General features: G+C 30.8%; 2 protein-coding genes across 2 annotated transcripts; one reads left to right on the plus strand and one right to left on the minus strand.

The window, feature by feature from the left end:
- The first annotated feature begins 3,510 nt into the window (after positions 1-3,510).
- On the plus strand, positions 3,511-5,513 carry LOC107476472 (probable glucuronoxylan glucuronosyltransferase IRX7). The gene is made up of 3 exons (XM_016096293.3): positions 3,511-4,235; positions 4,311-4,561; positions 4,803-5,513. The coding sequence occupies exons 1-3, from the start codon at positions 3,681-3,683 to the stop codon at positions 5,281-5,283; spliced, it is 1,287 nt and encodes a 428-aa protein (XP_015951779.1). The 5' UTR covers positions 3,511-3,680; the 3' UTR covers positions 5,284-5,513.
- A 2,778-nt stretch (positions 5,514-8,291) lies between these two features.
- LOC107476473 (xyloglucan endotransglucosylase/hydrolase protein 31) lies at positions 8,292-10,577 on the minus strand. Its single transcript, XM_016096294.3, has 4 exons — positions 10,243-10,577; positions 9,967-10,067; positions 9,652-9,869; positions 8,292-9,232 (listed from the first exon to the last, which is right to left on the minus strand). Exons 1-4 carry the CDS (start codon positions 10,460-10,462, stop codon positions 8,869-8,871), a joined length of 903 nt encoding a protein of 300 aa, XP_015951780.1. The 5' UTR covers positions 10,463-10,577; the 3' UTR covers positions 8,292-8,868.
- Positions 10,578-16,892: the final 6,315 nt, after the last annotated feature.

Below are 16,892 nucleotides of genomic sequence, written 5' to 3' on the forward strand. Positions count from 1 at the left end.
ATATATATAATTTAATCTTTATATTAGTTATTTTTGTTTAGCTTTTTTTTTTCTTTAATTTTCTTTTTGTAGTGAAAATTGACAAGTGTTTAATTAGTAGGCTGAATCAGCCCATGAAACCTTGTGTGGCTCGAAACATATCTAACCAAAGTTTTCTGTCTTTAAAACCTTTTTATATGTATTATTATCTTGGTCATTTTTTGTTTCCTTAATCAACAAGGAAAAAGAAGAAGAAGAAGAAGAAAGAATTGAAAAAAATAAGATAATGATATTCTATTATTATTCTTCAGCCACCTCCTATATATAGTACTAGAGGAAATATCAATTATATACACACACTTTTATAATATTTTTTGTATATATTTCGAAAGTATATATACTTTTTAACTATAAAAACAGTGATACAAATAATACTCTTCTATAATAGTAATTGGCACAATATATTTGGTGACTATAGAAATTAAGGAAATATAATGATGGCAACGTAGGCTAGACGCATTAATATTTTTGCGTAATCTCTCCATGGATGGTGGCTGCTCAAATAAGTAATAATGTATTCTTATCTGACCAAAAATCCCAACAAAAAAAATTTCCACCAATGCCATCACATTTAGCAAATAATGTCTTTATCAAAATTTCATTTTAGGTGATGCATACTAATCCTATTGCCTTTGACTTAAAGTCACAAACAAATTGCTGCCTCATTCTTTACTAATAATATACCTATACAAACAATGAGTAATATATATACTAGTTTAACTATTATTATTATTATTATTGTTGTTGTTGTTGTTGTTGTTGTTGTTGTTGTTGTTGTTCATTTACTAAATATTTTACCATATTTATATCTTCAACAAAAATGTAACATTAAAAAACTTAGAGTATGTTTGATTTGTGTTTTTATTTTTTAAATTTTGTAAAAAAAATAAAAAATAAAAGGTAAAAAGAGAAAATAAGATTTACAAAACACATACTAAAAATAAAAACATAAACCTTACGTATCTTTAAACTTTTTGTTTTGACAAATAGTTTCTGAAAAACTGAATAATTATTTTTCTTATTTTTCATACCATACTTAAAAAACTGTGTATAGTAATATTTTACTATAATTACACCCACCTAATTAATCTCCCGAGAGTGATAAAAATGAGAGGGAGTATAAGGAGTTAATAGAAATTTTATACAATAGAGATTTAGAAATATCCGATTTAGTATTAGAGATATAATTATTAGTGTTATATTTTTTTATCAGCTTAAACTTTTGAGATGAGTGGTTTCATGATATGGTATCAGAGCTCTAAATTCGAAAGGTTACGAGTTCGATCATTTGTGAATTCCAAAATCAGTTTAAGTTTTTGAGATAAGTGATTTCATGATATGAGATGTTTATTATCCACCCAGATGATTATTCTAAATAATGTGGATGATGTTTATTTTATTTATATTGGACCAAAGATTTAATTTATTGTACATATTATACACTTAGATAATTAGTTATCTGAAAATACTCTAAAAATTATTAGTTTACTCTAAAATAAACCAATTAGTTTGGCCGGTGAAATAAAATGGTTAGCATATGTCAACTTCATATAGTGCTGAATGCTTTTGATAATTTAAATCTTAAAAAGCCTTTTGATCCCATCCAAAACCATTTAATTTGAACTATTCTTCCAATTCATATCTCTCATTTTTTTTTTCTTCCCCCAAAATTTACGTGTTACTAGCTAGAACATAAAATCGTTGCTTGCTTGTCGTGTACGTACGTGACTTTTGATTATATAGAAAAATTCTGCACCATACTCTCCCTTTAGCTTATCCCATACTCTTATTACAATATTATCTATCAATTATTATATGATAACGAACCATCCATATATTATTGTGGCCGCTACTTACTGGCTGGGAAATGGAATATCACACTTTATTGGTAACTATAATTAAAATAATATTATGCACTTTATCCATTCAAAAACTATTATTTTTCTTCAAATTGAATGCATGTATATGTAAATTCAGGAGTTAACACATTTTCAAGACTATTTTTTTTTTTGGTAATTCTCTTAACATTTTAATTATTTATATATACTAACTTAATTGAAAAGAAAAAGGGGACATTTAATTTATTATATAATCGCATTAACATTATTTGAAATGACTCATGAAAATTTATTTATTTTTGTTGACTACTGATATTATTGCCTTGAAATACTTGAGACAAATTGTCACAATCTTCAAGTTTCCATCTATTGATAAAGATCGAAGTGATAGGATTTGTAATATTCACGTAACTGGGCAATTATTTATGTTAAGCTACGAATGAAATATGACCAAAATATACATGGAAAAAGCATACAAAAAATAAAGGTTCAATAATTATAGCTTTCTTTAAAAATAAATAAGAGTAGCTTCCCTAAATGTACATATAAGAAATCCCTTTTCAAATTATGAACTTGACTTAAATCTTAATTAATCTAATTGTAAAGATATATTTGAATACATAAGATCGAATCTTCAGTTTTAATTCAAGAAGGTAGGATTACTGAATTCAAACTTTAAAATTAGTCTTATTTAAGAGTAGTTTGTGGTTAATTAATGAATTATTATATATACAAGATAAAATTTAAATTTTTTATTATTTATTTAACTGAATTAATAAACTAAAATTAGTTGACTAGCCTAAATTGCTTACAATGAAATAAGACTAAGTGATATATTTAACTAAAACGATGCAATTAAAATATGATTAGATAAAGGTTTCAAAATGCATGAATTGAAATTAGGTTGGGTTTAGTTAGCTAGGTACTATCTTAATTAATTAACCATTGCAAACAAAGCATATTAAGAGAAAGTTATCCTCAAAATACAATAGAGACACAAGATTTGATTGGAGCGAAAGGCAAATGCAATGCACAGATGAAAATTGGTATAACCCTGATATTATAGGTGACAGAAAATAGTAAAAAAGAAAAGTATAAGTAACTAACAATTTTTTTGAATAATACGTGAATAATGTGAATTAATATAATTAAAATAGTAAATTTAATTAATAGTGTTAAATTAGAGAGTAATGTATTTTTATTTTATTAGTGATTATTCATGTTGTTTAAGATGGTCATTGTTTACCTAGCATTCTCCGTAATAAAATAAGCTGAGAGTGGAACTGAAAAGCTGCAATGCATGGAAACCGAGACAGTCGCCCAGCACCACAGTAGTGTTCTTGTCTGTTCCATCATTCACTACCACTTACCCATGTGACCTTCTCAAACATCAACGCATCCTTTTTTCATTTATTCTATTTATTGCATTCAATCTCAATTAATCTCCCTTACCTCATTTTTACTACTACTCATTATTAAAAAATGTTAAATAATAAATGCATAATATTATTTTTAATATTTTTCCAAAAAAACTTATTTGAAGCTTTTTCTTCTTGTTATTATTTTGATAAAAAATTGAGAGGTGGCGATTAATTAATTAATTTGATTATTAGTTGATAGAAAAAGCAAGTGGTTATGTGGTGTGTTGGTGAGAGCGAGTGTTTCTTGATTTCCACTTCTTCATAAAACCAGAATCCGAAAGCACCCTTTCAACTACTTATTAACCTCTCTGCATCTTCAACTCTTTGGATTTAAACTTAAATGACATGACATGGCAGAGAATAACACAAGAAGAAGAAGAAGATGAAGCTCCAAAGTTACAACCACAACAACCATGGTGCCAACAAAACCACTTCCTTCTACAAATGGCTCCTCTGCCTCTCTCTTTCTCTCTACTTCTCCACCTCCTACCTCATCACAACTTCACCACCACCACCGTCACCATCACAACCACCACACAACACAAAACCCTCCCCCCAGAGAACTCTCTTTGAAACTCCATGGTCGAATCTGAGGATGTTTGTTTATGATCTTCCTTCAAACTTCAACACAGATTGGTTGACGAACCAGAGGTGCAGCACGCACTTGTTTGCATCCGAGGTTGCAATCCACCGTGCCTTGTTGACCAGCCACGTCAGAACCTTTGACCCTTACGACGCTGACTTCTTCTTCGTCCCCGTCTACGTTTCTTGCAACTTCAGCACCGTTAATGGTTTCCCCGCCATAGGCCACGCCCGCTCCCTTATCTCCTCCGCCGTCAAACTCATCTCCGATCGCTTCCCTTTCTGGAACCGCAGCCATGGGCGTGACCATGTCTTCGTCGCTTCCCACGATTTCGGCTCCTGCTTCCACACCCTCGTGAGTTAGTTACTCTTATTTCCTTTCGTAACAGAATTCTAACTAACTAACTAACTAGCAAGGTTGGTTTTGAAGGAGGACGTGGCGATTGCGGATGGCGTGCCGGAGATAATGAGGAACTCGATCGTGTTGCAGACGTTTGGCGTGACATATAAGCACCCGTGTCAGGAGGTTGAGAACGTCGTCATACCGCCGTACGTGTCGCCGGAGAGTTTACGGACCACCGTCGACAAGCTCCCGGCGAATTGGCAGCGAGATATTTGGGTGTTCTTCCGCGGCAAAATGGAGGTCCATCCTAAGAATGTTAGCGGAAGATATTATAGCAAGTAATCACATTTAATTAACGTTTAATTAGCATTTAATTAATCCCACCAATCAAAGACTTAATCTGAGTTGAAAAAATGTAATAAATCATGGTTTTATTAGGTATGTAAATACTAAATTGACTTTTAACTCATTTTATTTGCATGATCGAGTTACAAATTAAAGTACGTTTTAAGTTTTAACATGATTAATTTATTATTCTTATTATTATTTACTGATGAACTCAATCTTTTGATCATGAAGGAAAGTGCGAACGATGATATGGCGAAAGTTCAGCGGTGACCGGAGGTTTTACCTTCAGAGGCATAGATTTGCCGGTTACCAGTCAGAAATCGCGCGTTCGGTTTTCTGTTTATGTCCGTTGGGGTGGGCCCCATGGAGTCCAAGACTGGTTGAGTCCGTTGCCTTGGGCTGCGTGCCGGTCATCATAGCCGACGGCATCCGATTACCGTTCTCATCCGCCGTGAGATGGCCGGAGATATCACTGACGGTGGCGGAGCGCGACGTCGGGAAACTGGCGGAGATACTTGAGCGCGTGGCGGCGACGAACCTCAGCGATATTCAGAGGAACCTGTGGGACCCGAGGACTAAGAAGGCACTTTTATTCAACGAGAGGGTCCATGAAGGCGATGCCACGTGGCAGGTTTTGCGTTCATTGAGCGAGAAGCTTGATAGGTCCCTAAGAAGCTCCAGAGTTTCCCGCCAATTAGATTTTGCCACGTAGTGGGTCAAGATTTTGGATGCCAAAGTTTTCTTTCCACACACGCACATGCGGCACACCGTGGATTTTTCCAACGCGGCATACACACTCTTCTTTATTCAAAACAGAAAACAATAATAATAAATAATTAACCATGTATTTTTAGGCATAGTTTTGTTTTGTATAATCATTTTTTGATGTAAATAGGAAGAGGATATATACAATACAATTAATTAATTTGAGTTTTGTGATTATTTATTGATGTGTTATTAGATAAAGAATAATCTCTTAGGAATGTAGAGAGTGAAATGATTAGTGTGGGGTGTGTGTCAGAAGTATGGAGATAGAAGCACATGGTTTTTGAGATTGTGGGGGGAAATTATTTATGTTTCATTGTCTTGGCGTGCTGCTATATTCTCTGCTAAATCCAGCTAACAAAAAACTTTTAGCTTGTTTTTTTCTCGAGAATGGTGATTAATTTGCTTGCTTATAATGGATAAGACGTACTTAATTATTTCTTTATCGTACTTTATGCATGTTCTATTAGGTAATAATATCTACTAATTGGATGGTAAAAAATTAAAGGAAAGATAAAGTTGGTCACGAGTGGTAGTGTGGACAGCAACTGTTGCAGTTGCACAACTTCCAATGTCGAAAGACAGTCTTACGAAATTCGAATCCTTCTGTGTTAGAAGAAAGTACATAAGAGTCAAGGCTAATTTTGTTTCTTTTCGTCTAAACTTAATTAATTAATTATTTTTACTAGCTAACATTGTGTCTACACTTTTGTCTTTTATGAGCTAGAGTTATTTTTAACGAAAAAAATACTATTCCTACACTAAAATTAATAACTAATATATTTATGTATAAATATATATGTAGTTTAATTTATTTTTAATATATATTTATATTTAAATATGTATTTTATACTAATAACTAATTTTAGTAAACACATAGCATAATCCTTCTAATGATATTCAATTTTTGTTTTCATATCTCCTCCATCATTTGATTTTCAAACCCCAATCACGTTGCAAGTGAGATGGTCTTCATGGTTTTTGGGGGACATTTTGAAAAGGCTAAGGTAATAAAAGAGCGAAGCAATGTGAAGTTTTGTTTTGGTCTTTGGATCAAATTTTACAGAGTATTTGGACTCAATTGTGGGTGACTAGAGAACATTGAACTTTAGTGGTTTAAGCCCTTTTACAGGGAGCTTGCTTAAAAAGTGTAGTCTTTTAAATCTGGGCCTCCTAGTTCAAAAACCAATTGGGCCTCAATATATGTACGCCTATATTACAGCAATTCATTCGTCACCCCTTAAATATAACTTAGATTTCCAATGAATTAATCTTTGATCTGTTTAGAAATACGATGGACCAAAAAAAATTAATTTTGTAATGTTAAAAAAAGTTACTCTTCGGCTTTCACCCCCCACTTTTAAGTTTCATTGGTTGTTTCCGAGTTATATTTTATATAATGTGTATAATAGGATTAAATTAAAATTAAAATTAAATTAGAAACAATTAATTAATTTTGAGTAATTTTTAATTTAAAATTTGAATCAAATCATGATTTCCGTCGGTTATGGAATTAAATTAGGATTATTTCTCTCTTTCTCATTATGGTGTGAACTTCTTCTCTCATTCTCTCCTCGAAGCAAAAGCGGGTGTAAATCTTCTCTCACTCTCTCCTCGATGCAAAAGTCGGTATAGTGTCGTCACGGTTACTAGCCGCCGTCGGACATCGCGCCGACACTCTTCCGACTAGCGCAGTCGTCCGCACAGGCCTCCGTACGTATGGAGGACGCGCATATTGTGTGCCTTCTTCCTGTCGCTAGATGTTCATTTTCTCTGTGAACGTGGATGGTTATTCTTAAGTGTTTAGTTGTAGACGATGATTGCTGTTTATAATTTATCTGACTATCACGGTTTTAAAATATTTTTTTACACGGTCATTTGGTTGGTAGCTAATCGTTTTATAAAGTAATTACGTTGTTATTTATACACGTTTACATTGGATGTTCGTTTTTGTAAGATCTTTGATGTTCACTTTCTCAGTTTTTGTGAATGTTTATTCTTCGAGTAATTCAACAAGACCCAGGTAGCAGGCTGGCGCTGGGATGACACAAGCGCAGGTCACGGATGTTCGGCCGCGTGAGGAATGTCGGGGTTCTTCTGGCCAGGCCATTGGCACGAGGAGGCGGAGCACGACATTTTTGGTCGGTAGGAACGGAGGCTACACATCGCACAAAAATAGAGTGGTGGAATGCAGGTTGTTGCGCACACAGCGGACGGCGGAAAAAAGGAAATTTTCTGTGAAACAAACAATGAGATTTTTTAGGGGTAAGATAACAGTGGGTGATGAAAGGTTAATGTGAAATAATTTGAGGTAAATTGGAGGTAGATATCACAAAACTAAATAGGTAACTAAAAATTAAGAATAATGATATTTAATTTACATTATTAATACATATTGAGTCAAATAAATAATCTATTTTTCATATTGTATAGATACTTCATTGTCTCTCTAGCGAAAGTGAGATAAATATAGTTTATCTCCTCAAAGGGTCATATTGCCCTCTTCATTCCCTTAATAAAAGTCCCAACTTTACAAACTTTGATGCATTTATGAATAAAAATGGACGGTTGATGATAAATTAATTATGAATTTGTCGGTATATATATCAAATAGTTTGTATGTCTTTGTCTAAACTATCTTATCCACTTCTTCTCGTGCATTCTTACAATAGTAGTTTGCTCAAAGGCACTAATAAACTTTACATGAATTTAACTTTTTCTAAAAAAAAATCTTCATCAACTCAGCCTTACATTAGTGTCAAGGTGTTCATAAATTGAATTAAGGGATGGCCCATCTTTATTATCCCTTTCTTGTTGCTGCTATACACATCAATGAAGAATCTTGTGCATAGGACAATGTACAATAGCTTATAGTACTATATAGTTTGTGCATTTAGCCATTCCCTTATGAACAATCACTTTTAATGTGAGAAAAATGGTGGTCCATTGTGAGCATTATAGCAACAAATATCCATCCAATATTTGTTATTTCATTGCTTTAAGGGAACATCATCTTTTCTCTCTCTCTCTCTCTCTCTTCCCCACACACATACACGTATTGAAAATGCATCCAAATCAAACTTATTTCAACAATAAAAATACTATAGGACCCCAATGAGAATAATACTACTACTTCATCACATAATAACAATACAAACATTCCAATCATTTGAGGGCTTGGACGTTCATCTAATCTTGCAATTACACTTGTCATTAGCAAGCTTGGACCATCTCAAACTAAAAACCACCCCCTTAATTAAAATTATTAAAGTTGCATTATGTGCATTCATATAATAACTAACTAACTCAAATCTTATTTATTACTGAATGAAAATCTATATTTCATTCAATAATAGATGAAATATGAGTTGACAGATATTAACTCACACTTAATTATTTAATTCCATAATAGATAAAATGTGAATTAACATAATATCTGTTACTATGGAATTTTTACTTAACATTGTTTCCTTCTTAGACTACTAGTTTGTGAGTATAAGCACACAATTAAGCCAGTAATTTGAAGGTGACCCTAGCACTCTGGGGTAAGAGTATGATCTCTCTTAGGGTCATGGCAATAATAATAGACCAAGTAGTGGTTTTGGACCCATTTCATGGCTGAAATTTGCTGAAGACTAAGACTTCCATACCCTAATGGTGATGCAGATGGTGGCTTGCATGAGGAAGGGCTTTCATTAATGGTGCAACCTTGGAGCTTGAAGTTCTTGTACCTTCCAATGAAGGGTTGGTATTTATAATTTGCTTTGTATTTTCCATCTTCTGTTGCCCATGAAGATGCATCCCATATTGATCCATACACATACATTGGTCTATTTGGGTATGTAGCATCACCTTTCCTAGGGTACCTCCTTATGGGAACATCATCCACAAAAAATCTGCATTTTTTTAATTTTTTATTTATTTTTCAGCATTATATACAAGACAAATTAGTAAGGCACTAAGGATGCATACAAGTACAAGATTGAAGATACTAGAAAAGAAATTTAAAGAAATAAAAAAAAAAAATTTGTCCTGTGAAATGTGTCATAAAAGCTTATATGTAAATAGGGTTGTTAGGCAGGGGAATCATAGTATCATACTCCATTATTGTTTTGTAAAATAAAGTGATCTTTCAACTGAATTATTGCAGGGAAGTGTAAATTTTCCTTGCTAGATATGGTAGTTGAACCATAATCATAACCATGATCACATAAATAGTATAATAATAAGATTTTTTTTTTTAAATAAAAAATTAAATTTAGAACTTTTGAGGGAACATAATTAAGAATGTTGAGATTGTTGGAGAAATGATTACATTGTCTCACTTGGTTTCCATAGAATAGCATAGATGTGAAAATCTTGTGTTGGATCAAACCAAAGATGAAACCTCATCTCTCTCCCTACAATGTTGCCATCACCAGTTCCTCTTATGTATACATTTGTCTGCAGAACATATGGCTTATCAGGGGTGGTACCTAGGAACTCAATGTCGATTTCGTCGTGATTTCCGGGGTGATCTTGGTTGTTTGAAAGCTGAAATTCACAATTGAAAGAAAAACATCAAAAGGGTATAATAAAGAGTTGCATATGATAGAAAAGAAAGTTTCAATTTTTGTAGATTAGTCCTCACATAAAGAGTTGTAATGACCCCTGCAGTATAACCGGGTTGAAGCTTAATTGCAGCACTAAAGTATCCAGATTGATAAGAGTGAAGTGACTTGAATCCACTCCCTGTGTTTCAAAACAAAGAATTGGATAAGAATCAAGAGTATCCTCTACTCTACTCCAGTAAAATTGCGGTCGTAATTGCTGTTGTCTTGTTCTGGTACCCTTCTTCTAGAGGGAACCAGAACAGAACAACAATATTACGACCACAATTGACAAAATGAGGTTGAATTTGACATACCCGAGTTAGAATCTAGCCATATTGATAATGTGCCTTGTTCTAGCCTCTGATGCTGAGGTCCCCATAGGCTTCTGAACCCTTGATCAAAGCTAATAGGACTAATTTTGGAACCAGGGTAGTAGCCAGGTGAAGGTGGACCCTGAGCACTAGCACATATCATGAATGAGAGTACAAGAAGGAAGAAGAAGAAGAAGAAAGAAAGGGGTGATGATGGCAGCATTGTAGTGTATATCTGCTACAATGCAGGGTGTGACAAAAGATTAGAGGCTTATACTCTATACTCTGTACTCTATACTCTTTAGTAGCTGGTGCTTATGGAAGAGTGTAGCTAACAAAGTTGGATATATAAAGAGATTTAGTGAGGCCCTACAGTACCAAAAAGGTAACAAGTTTGTTGATTGGGGAGTTACATATTGGGACACAAAATTGGGTGAAATCCTTGTATTTTGTCCATGGCAGGGAACTTCCATATCTAGTTGTTTCCTCTTTGTTTTAAACGTACATTCACTTGGGTAGGCATAATGTTTTTTTATTGGATATAACACTTGCAAATTATATTGAAAACTTATAACTATTGACAAGGATATAATGTTTAATTCGTCACAGATTAATCAATGAATTTCTGCATATATATAAGATAAGATTTGAATTTTTAGTACATATTTAAACGAATGATTGAATTAACTACTTATCCAGTCTAAGTTGAGATGTTAGATAAATTAAATCTTAAATATAATCTCAGTAAATGTATCACGAATAAAATTGTTAGTTATGCTGATGAGTGATGAGATTGATTTGAATACCTATGACTATGTCTATGTCACATGAGGGGTATGGAAATAATATCAGATATTGTATGGATTTTCACCTCAGAAAAAAATGACAAAAACATTATCATAGAAGAGTTTGGACAAGGTATATATTGAAGTGAAGAGCATGTAGTGTATTATCCTGTTTTATTTGCTTCGGGAAATGTGATGGAGAAAGGATAACATAGTAATGAATAATAACTGTCTTGGGGTGCTTTCTGTCTGTTTCTCTCAATTTCAACTATGCAATCAAGGTTGTTATGGTGATATCAATGTAATTTAGGGTGTTGCATTGATGAAATTCATGTTAGTGTTGCAAGTGTGAGGAGTGTTGAACTTAGTCCCACATCAAAGAAAGTAAGAAAAAGCGAAGAGTTTATAACATGACAGACCTATTAACTTATTATTTTAAGGTTTTGAGCTGGATGTCGAGAGTTCTCCACGGTTGATCTAATAAATGGTAGGGATATAAATGGTCCGGTTCGACCCGAAGATCCGGTCCGGCCCCGAACACTTTAGGAACTAATTTAGTGTGATTTCATCGGATCTAGGGTCGGGTAAGGGTCTCAAAGATAGGCCCGGTCATTATTTCAGATCGGGTCCGGGCCATAGCTCGGGTCACCCGAACTCTGCCCGATGGCCCGATCATCATACACAATTAATATTTTATGTTGGATGATGGCTATTCTTATGTGAAATTTAAATATTGTAAACCTTAATATCTTGTGTTATTAGTCATTTATAAGATTATAAGTTAATGCTTTATGTTTAAAATGCATAAGACTTTACACTAATGCATAATATTGTGTTATTTGTATTGATTTAAATATTTGGTGTTAGACAATATTAGTATTGATTATGGTTATGCTTTAATTTTAGAGAAGGGTTAGTTCTTGTTATATTTTTTTAAGTGAATTTTACTATGTGAATTGTGAAATAAAGGTTGGAGATTAGGTGATTTTTACATGCTAAAAACCTAGTTTTCACCCGGTTTTTACCCGATTTTCACCCGGCTCGAATGTGCGTAAGTTTCATCGGGTCTAAGATCGGGTTAGAGTCCAAACATTAGGCCCGGTCTATATTTCGAGTCGAATCTGAATTAATCCAAACCCGATGTGGCCCGACCCATGTACACCCCTAATAAATGGTATCAGAGTCGATCTTTTTGGCAATGATTAAATCTTTGAATATCAGAAATTTCAAAGAAAGTATATTCATCTTAGTTGATGTTATTAGCCAAAAATAAAATAATTAAAATGTAGATGGTTATATGTGAGTGCATAATTGATAACGACCAGTGTAGTAAGTGCATTGAAAATTTTCCATATATATATAATGCTATTTTTCAATTACTTATCTATTATTTACACTGTCGGCAACATGCACTTCACTTTAATTGGAATATTAAAATTCTTAATTTGATCATGAATTAGGAAACACACTCTTCATTTGATGATGTAAAACTATTTATTTATGTGGTTTTTTAGTTTTCATTCTTTAGTTTTGGAAAACACACTTCACTTGAGGTTTTTCTTTCAAGAGAATTTTCCTTTTTTTTTTAAAAAAAAGGGTAAAAGAAAACAATTTAGCTATTTATCTACATGAAAAAAATTGGTATCCATGATTTGTGAGTGTGGTAACAAAATAATTATTCTCAGTGCTTCCTCTACATGAAAAATAAAATTTCTTATAATGTCTTAAAGTTCTAATTCAGTTTTGCCGGCAAGAACTTCTAGAAAAATATTTTTTTTAAATATATATATATATGAGCTAGCCCCTTTTATGGACCTTGGTACAACTAGTAATAAATAAGGAATTTAATGAATTTATTGCATATAGAATAATCCTTCTGTTCAGAAACCAAAACAAGGAAGTTTTCGTTAAGTGTCACTGTAAATTGTATGACTTGTACACAAATTAAAATATATATTATAAAGTTGGTTTAATTTGCACATTATTTATTATTTAATAACAAAATATAAATTCTTTTTAAATTAAATTTAAACATATAATTCAATAGTAAATGATGTATACATGAATTAAATTACAAAACTAGTCAAGTTGTGGTGGGTACTACTGAATCTTAGGGAGCATGCATGCATGGAGTGATGTTATTAGGGATCAATAATTCTGCTTATTAAAATATTCCATAAATTAAATTCTAAAATGGAAAGGATCTTCGACTATATGAGGCAAAAACTGCTGAAATTATTCAAAGACAATGGGACCCGAATAATTAAATTAAATTTGTCTATGAACGCACGCCACCTTCTACCCAATTGCAGTTCCTCATATTCATCACAAAGCTTTCAACTTTTGATGGATTCTTAAAATATATAGTTTATTATTAATATAATATCTTCAATAGTACTACGGAAGGTGGTAATTTTTCCAATGATTATAATTTGGTGGTCTCGGTTCTTGATATAGTAATAATGATGAGAGTTATTTGCAAATGATTAAGCGTGTGTTTGGATTCACGTTGAGTAAACTTCTAGTTTGAACGAAAGTAATTTTATAGAATTGATTTTGGGTAAAAGTGAGTTTGTGCCAACATGATTTATGTTTGGCAGTTTTTACTAAAATTGATTTTGATAAAATAAATATTATTTGGATAATATTAGTTAAAATCACTTTTAGATAAATAATTAATTAATTACTAAAAAAATATAATATTAAATTATAATATTATTTTTTTAAATATATTTATTTTTTATATTTATTTTTTATATTTTTTAGTATTTTTATATAGTATTTTTTTATAGTATTCTATTTTAGTATATTATAATTTTTTATTATTATAATAAAAATTAATATTTATTTATGAAATTAAAAATTACATATAAAAATTGACAATTTTTTAAGTATTTTTTATAGTAAAAATTAATATTTGTTTATTAAATTAAAAATAATATATAAAATAACATATTTTAGTATTTTTTTAAGTATTTTTAATAATCTTATTTTTATTATTATTTTAGGTTCTAATTTTGTATAAGTTATATTTTTATTATTATTTATAATTAATTTTTTATTTAATTTATAAGTTATATAATTTATAAGTTATATTTATTTATAATTTCTTACTTCTAGTGAACGAGCTTTTGGGATGCAGAATCATGTTGGCGTTTAAAGAAGAAAAGTTACCAAATATCAAAAAATAGTGTTTAAAGCACTGAAATGTACTTTTATCCTCTCTAACGTGTTTTACAAACACACTCTAAGTAGTAGTCAATTAGCATTTTTAATTTACTTCAAATAAGCTCTATTCCCTCCACATATATTATCAATTTATCTTATGATATAACGGCTTCATTTTAGTTACATCTTTTTATTAATTTATTAGTTAGCAAAAATATTGATATATAGCTAGAAAAAATGTTTCAATTACTCTGACCATAAATTAAACCCCTTCTCTCTCTCTTATCATTTTTCTATAAAGTAAAGTATATTTTTGGTCCTTAAAATTTGACGAAAATTTTAAAAATATATCTAAATTTTATTTTATTTTAATTTTGTCCTATAAATTTTTTATTTGCATCAAATATACTCATGACGGCTAATTTTTCAAAAAATTTAAAACCGAGTCAACAACAATTTCATAAGAACAACCCCTAAACATAAGCAAATTAAGCATAATTTTCATGCATTATTGTTAGATTAGTCTTAAATTTTTTGAAAATTTAGCCGTCGATGATATATTTGATGCAAATCGACTAGGATAAAAGTGAAATAAAATAAAATTTAAGAATATTTTTAAAATTTTTACCAAAATTTTAGAGACAAAAAATATACTTTACCAGTTTTCTATATTTAGTTCATGTAATATTTTCAACTAATTTTGTCTCCTCAAAGATGGAATTATCATTCATATAAAAAATAAATAATTAGCTTTGTCCAATCTAGCAATGTAGCATATATCAATATCTTTTGTTAAGGTTTGGCTATTCTTTTATTGACAAATAAATATGATTTTAAATTAAAGAGGCGACAGGATAAGGAGTGGTTTATCCGTAATGATCTTTTTATTAGATACGGTATATATTTATATATTATACGTTATAGCTAGTTGCTAATAAGTTTTCCAAATTTTAGTATATTATATATTAAATTGCAATTTGCCATGGAATAAGTGAAAAATGAAGCCATTGTTAAAATTTTAATCCATCATTGGCTTCATATTAGTCATACCATACCATGAAGAGTGCATTACGGAATGGAACACTACTTTAATTCCTGATTTGCATTATTTTGTTGAAGTTTATAAGTTTTGAAATGAAAGATGTTATGATTGAAAATGAATAACAATTATTGCATAAATTGATTATATATTGTAGGTCCATTGGATTCTCATGCATGGCCCCATGATATTATTATTTCAAAGCTAAGTTTAATCAAATTCCATTGTGATCAGTTACGAATTATTACACCCATAAACACATACTTTTTTGCTTATACCTAAAATATAGGATTCCTTCCATATGTCGGGTTATTACTTTGGAGTAGTTTCCCATTATTCAATTAATTTTTTTAATTCAGAAATAATAATTTGCTTTCATCTAATCTTTTGTTGTGATTAAAATTTAGAACACCATATCTATATATATATCGTGAATGTTTGAACAAACTTGTATAATGTTACTTTAAGTGTTGAAATGTAAGATTTTTTTAATATATATATTAAGCTAAGTGACATTATTTATTTTTGAAAAAGAAGGATAATATATATGTGGATGATAACATTCATTAGAACCTTTGGCTAATTATTGTCAACATGTAATTATCAAAGTTCATCGTGTTTGCAAGGGCCAATTAAGTTGATAATGGCCCTTAGTTAGTGACTTAACAGTGTTAGTAAGATTAGTTAGATATTGCCGACAGGTTGATAGTGCCATTGCACCCAATGCAATGACACACTAGCATTTGTCATATATGGCATTATGTTTATTCCTTTAATTTAATTTGATAATAATCTTCTAAATCACGATTATATTATTTTTTAAAATATTTATATGATTTTAATGACTAGGTGTTCATTATTAGATTGTGTTAATGGCTATTTTGGTTTGTTTTTAGTTATTATTAAGGTGGTGGTTTAATTTAATTCGAATTATATAGAAGAAATGCTTTCAAAATTTGGATAGATGTTGTATATTATTAATATTAAGAAAGGCTTGATGAGAGTATGTTTAATTGATTTGAAACTAAACAAAGGAACATTAGTCTATAAATTAATCATCCTTTTAGAAAAGAGATTATGGCATGATCTCTTAATTATATTGGATAAGTCATATTAATGGGAAGAACATCATTATGAAATATTGAAATCTAAATGCAGTGATAAGGAGTTGGAACACTATTTGTCTCTTTTTTTTTTCTTGTGAGAATAATATTCTAATTGGATCTGAACCCATCTAATATAATATATAGCTAGGCTTAGGCTTAACCTAATTGTTATAAATGCATATAAATAAAACATATAGAATTAAATACATGTTTGGACTGAATTAATATCTAGTATCTAGCTAGATAAGAAAAATCAAAACCTACTCAAGCATTCAAGTAGTCAAATATTCTATAATATAATTATTTATATATAAATATATAATAACTAATTTTTAATATGCACATAATATATTTTATTTAATTTTTACTTTTGAGATTAAAAACGAGTCTAACATTAATTATCTCATCAAAAGAGAAAAATCAGGGTTTTTTTTTTTGTACATGAAATCAGGTATGTTGAATGCAGTGAGTTCTCTCAATTTTTTTGTAGTCAATTGTGTAATGGGCCGTAAGTTTTTGTCCAAAAAATGCATTGGATATTTTTTTGTAAAACAA

Source organism: Arachis duranensis, chromosome 3 (assembly GCF_000817695.3).
Source record: "Arachis duranensis cultivar V14167 chromosome 3, aradu.V14167.gnm2.J7QH, whole genome shotgun sequence".
In the NCBI taxonomy this organism is placed as follows: Eukaryota; Viridiplantae; Streptophyta; class Magnoliopsida; order Fabales; family Fabaceae; genus Arachis; species Arachis duranensis.

Coding starts and splice junctions, on each gene's coding strand:
- LOC107476472 (XM_016096293.3), top strand. CDS start 3,681: ATGAAGCTCCAAAGTTACAACCACAACAACCATGGTGCCAACAAAACC. Junction 4,236..4,310: donor GCTCCTGCTTCCACACCCTC/GTGAGTTAGTTA, acceptor TTGGTTTTGAAG/GAGGACGTGGCGATTGCGGA. Junction 4,562..4,802: donor AGCGGAAGATATTATAGCAA/GTAATCACATTT, acceptor TTGATCATGAAG/GAAAGTGCGAACGATGATAT.
- LOC107476473 (XM_016096294.3), bottom strand. CDS start 10,462: ATGCTGCCATCATCACCCCTTTCTTTCTTCTTCTTCTTCTTCCTTCTT. Junction 9,870..9,966: donor GGGTCATTACAACTCTTTAT/GTGAGGACTAAT, acceptor TGTGAATTTCAG/CTTTCAAACAACCAAGATCA. Junction 9,233..9,651: donor TGGAAACCAAGTGAGACAAT/GTAATCATTTCT, acceptor AAAAAAATGCAG/ATTTTTTGTGGATGATGTTC.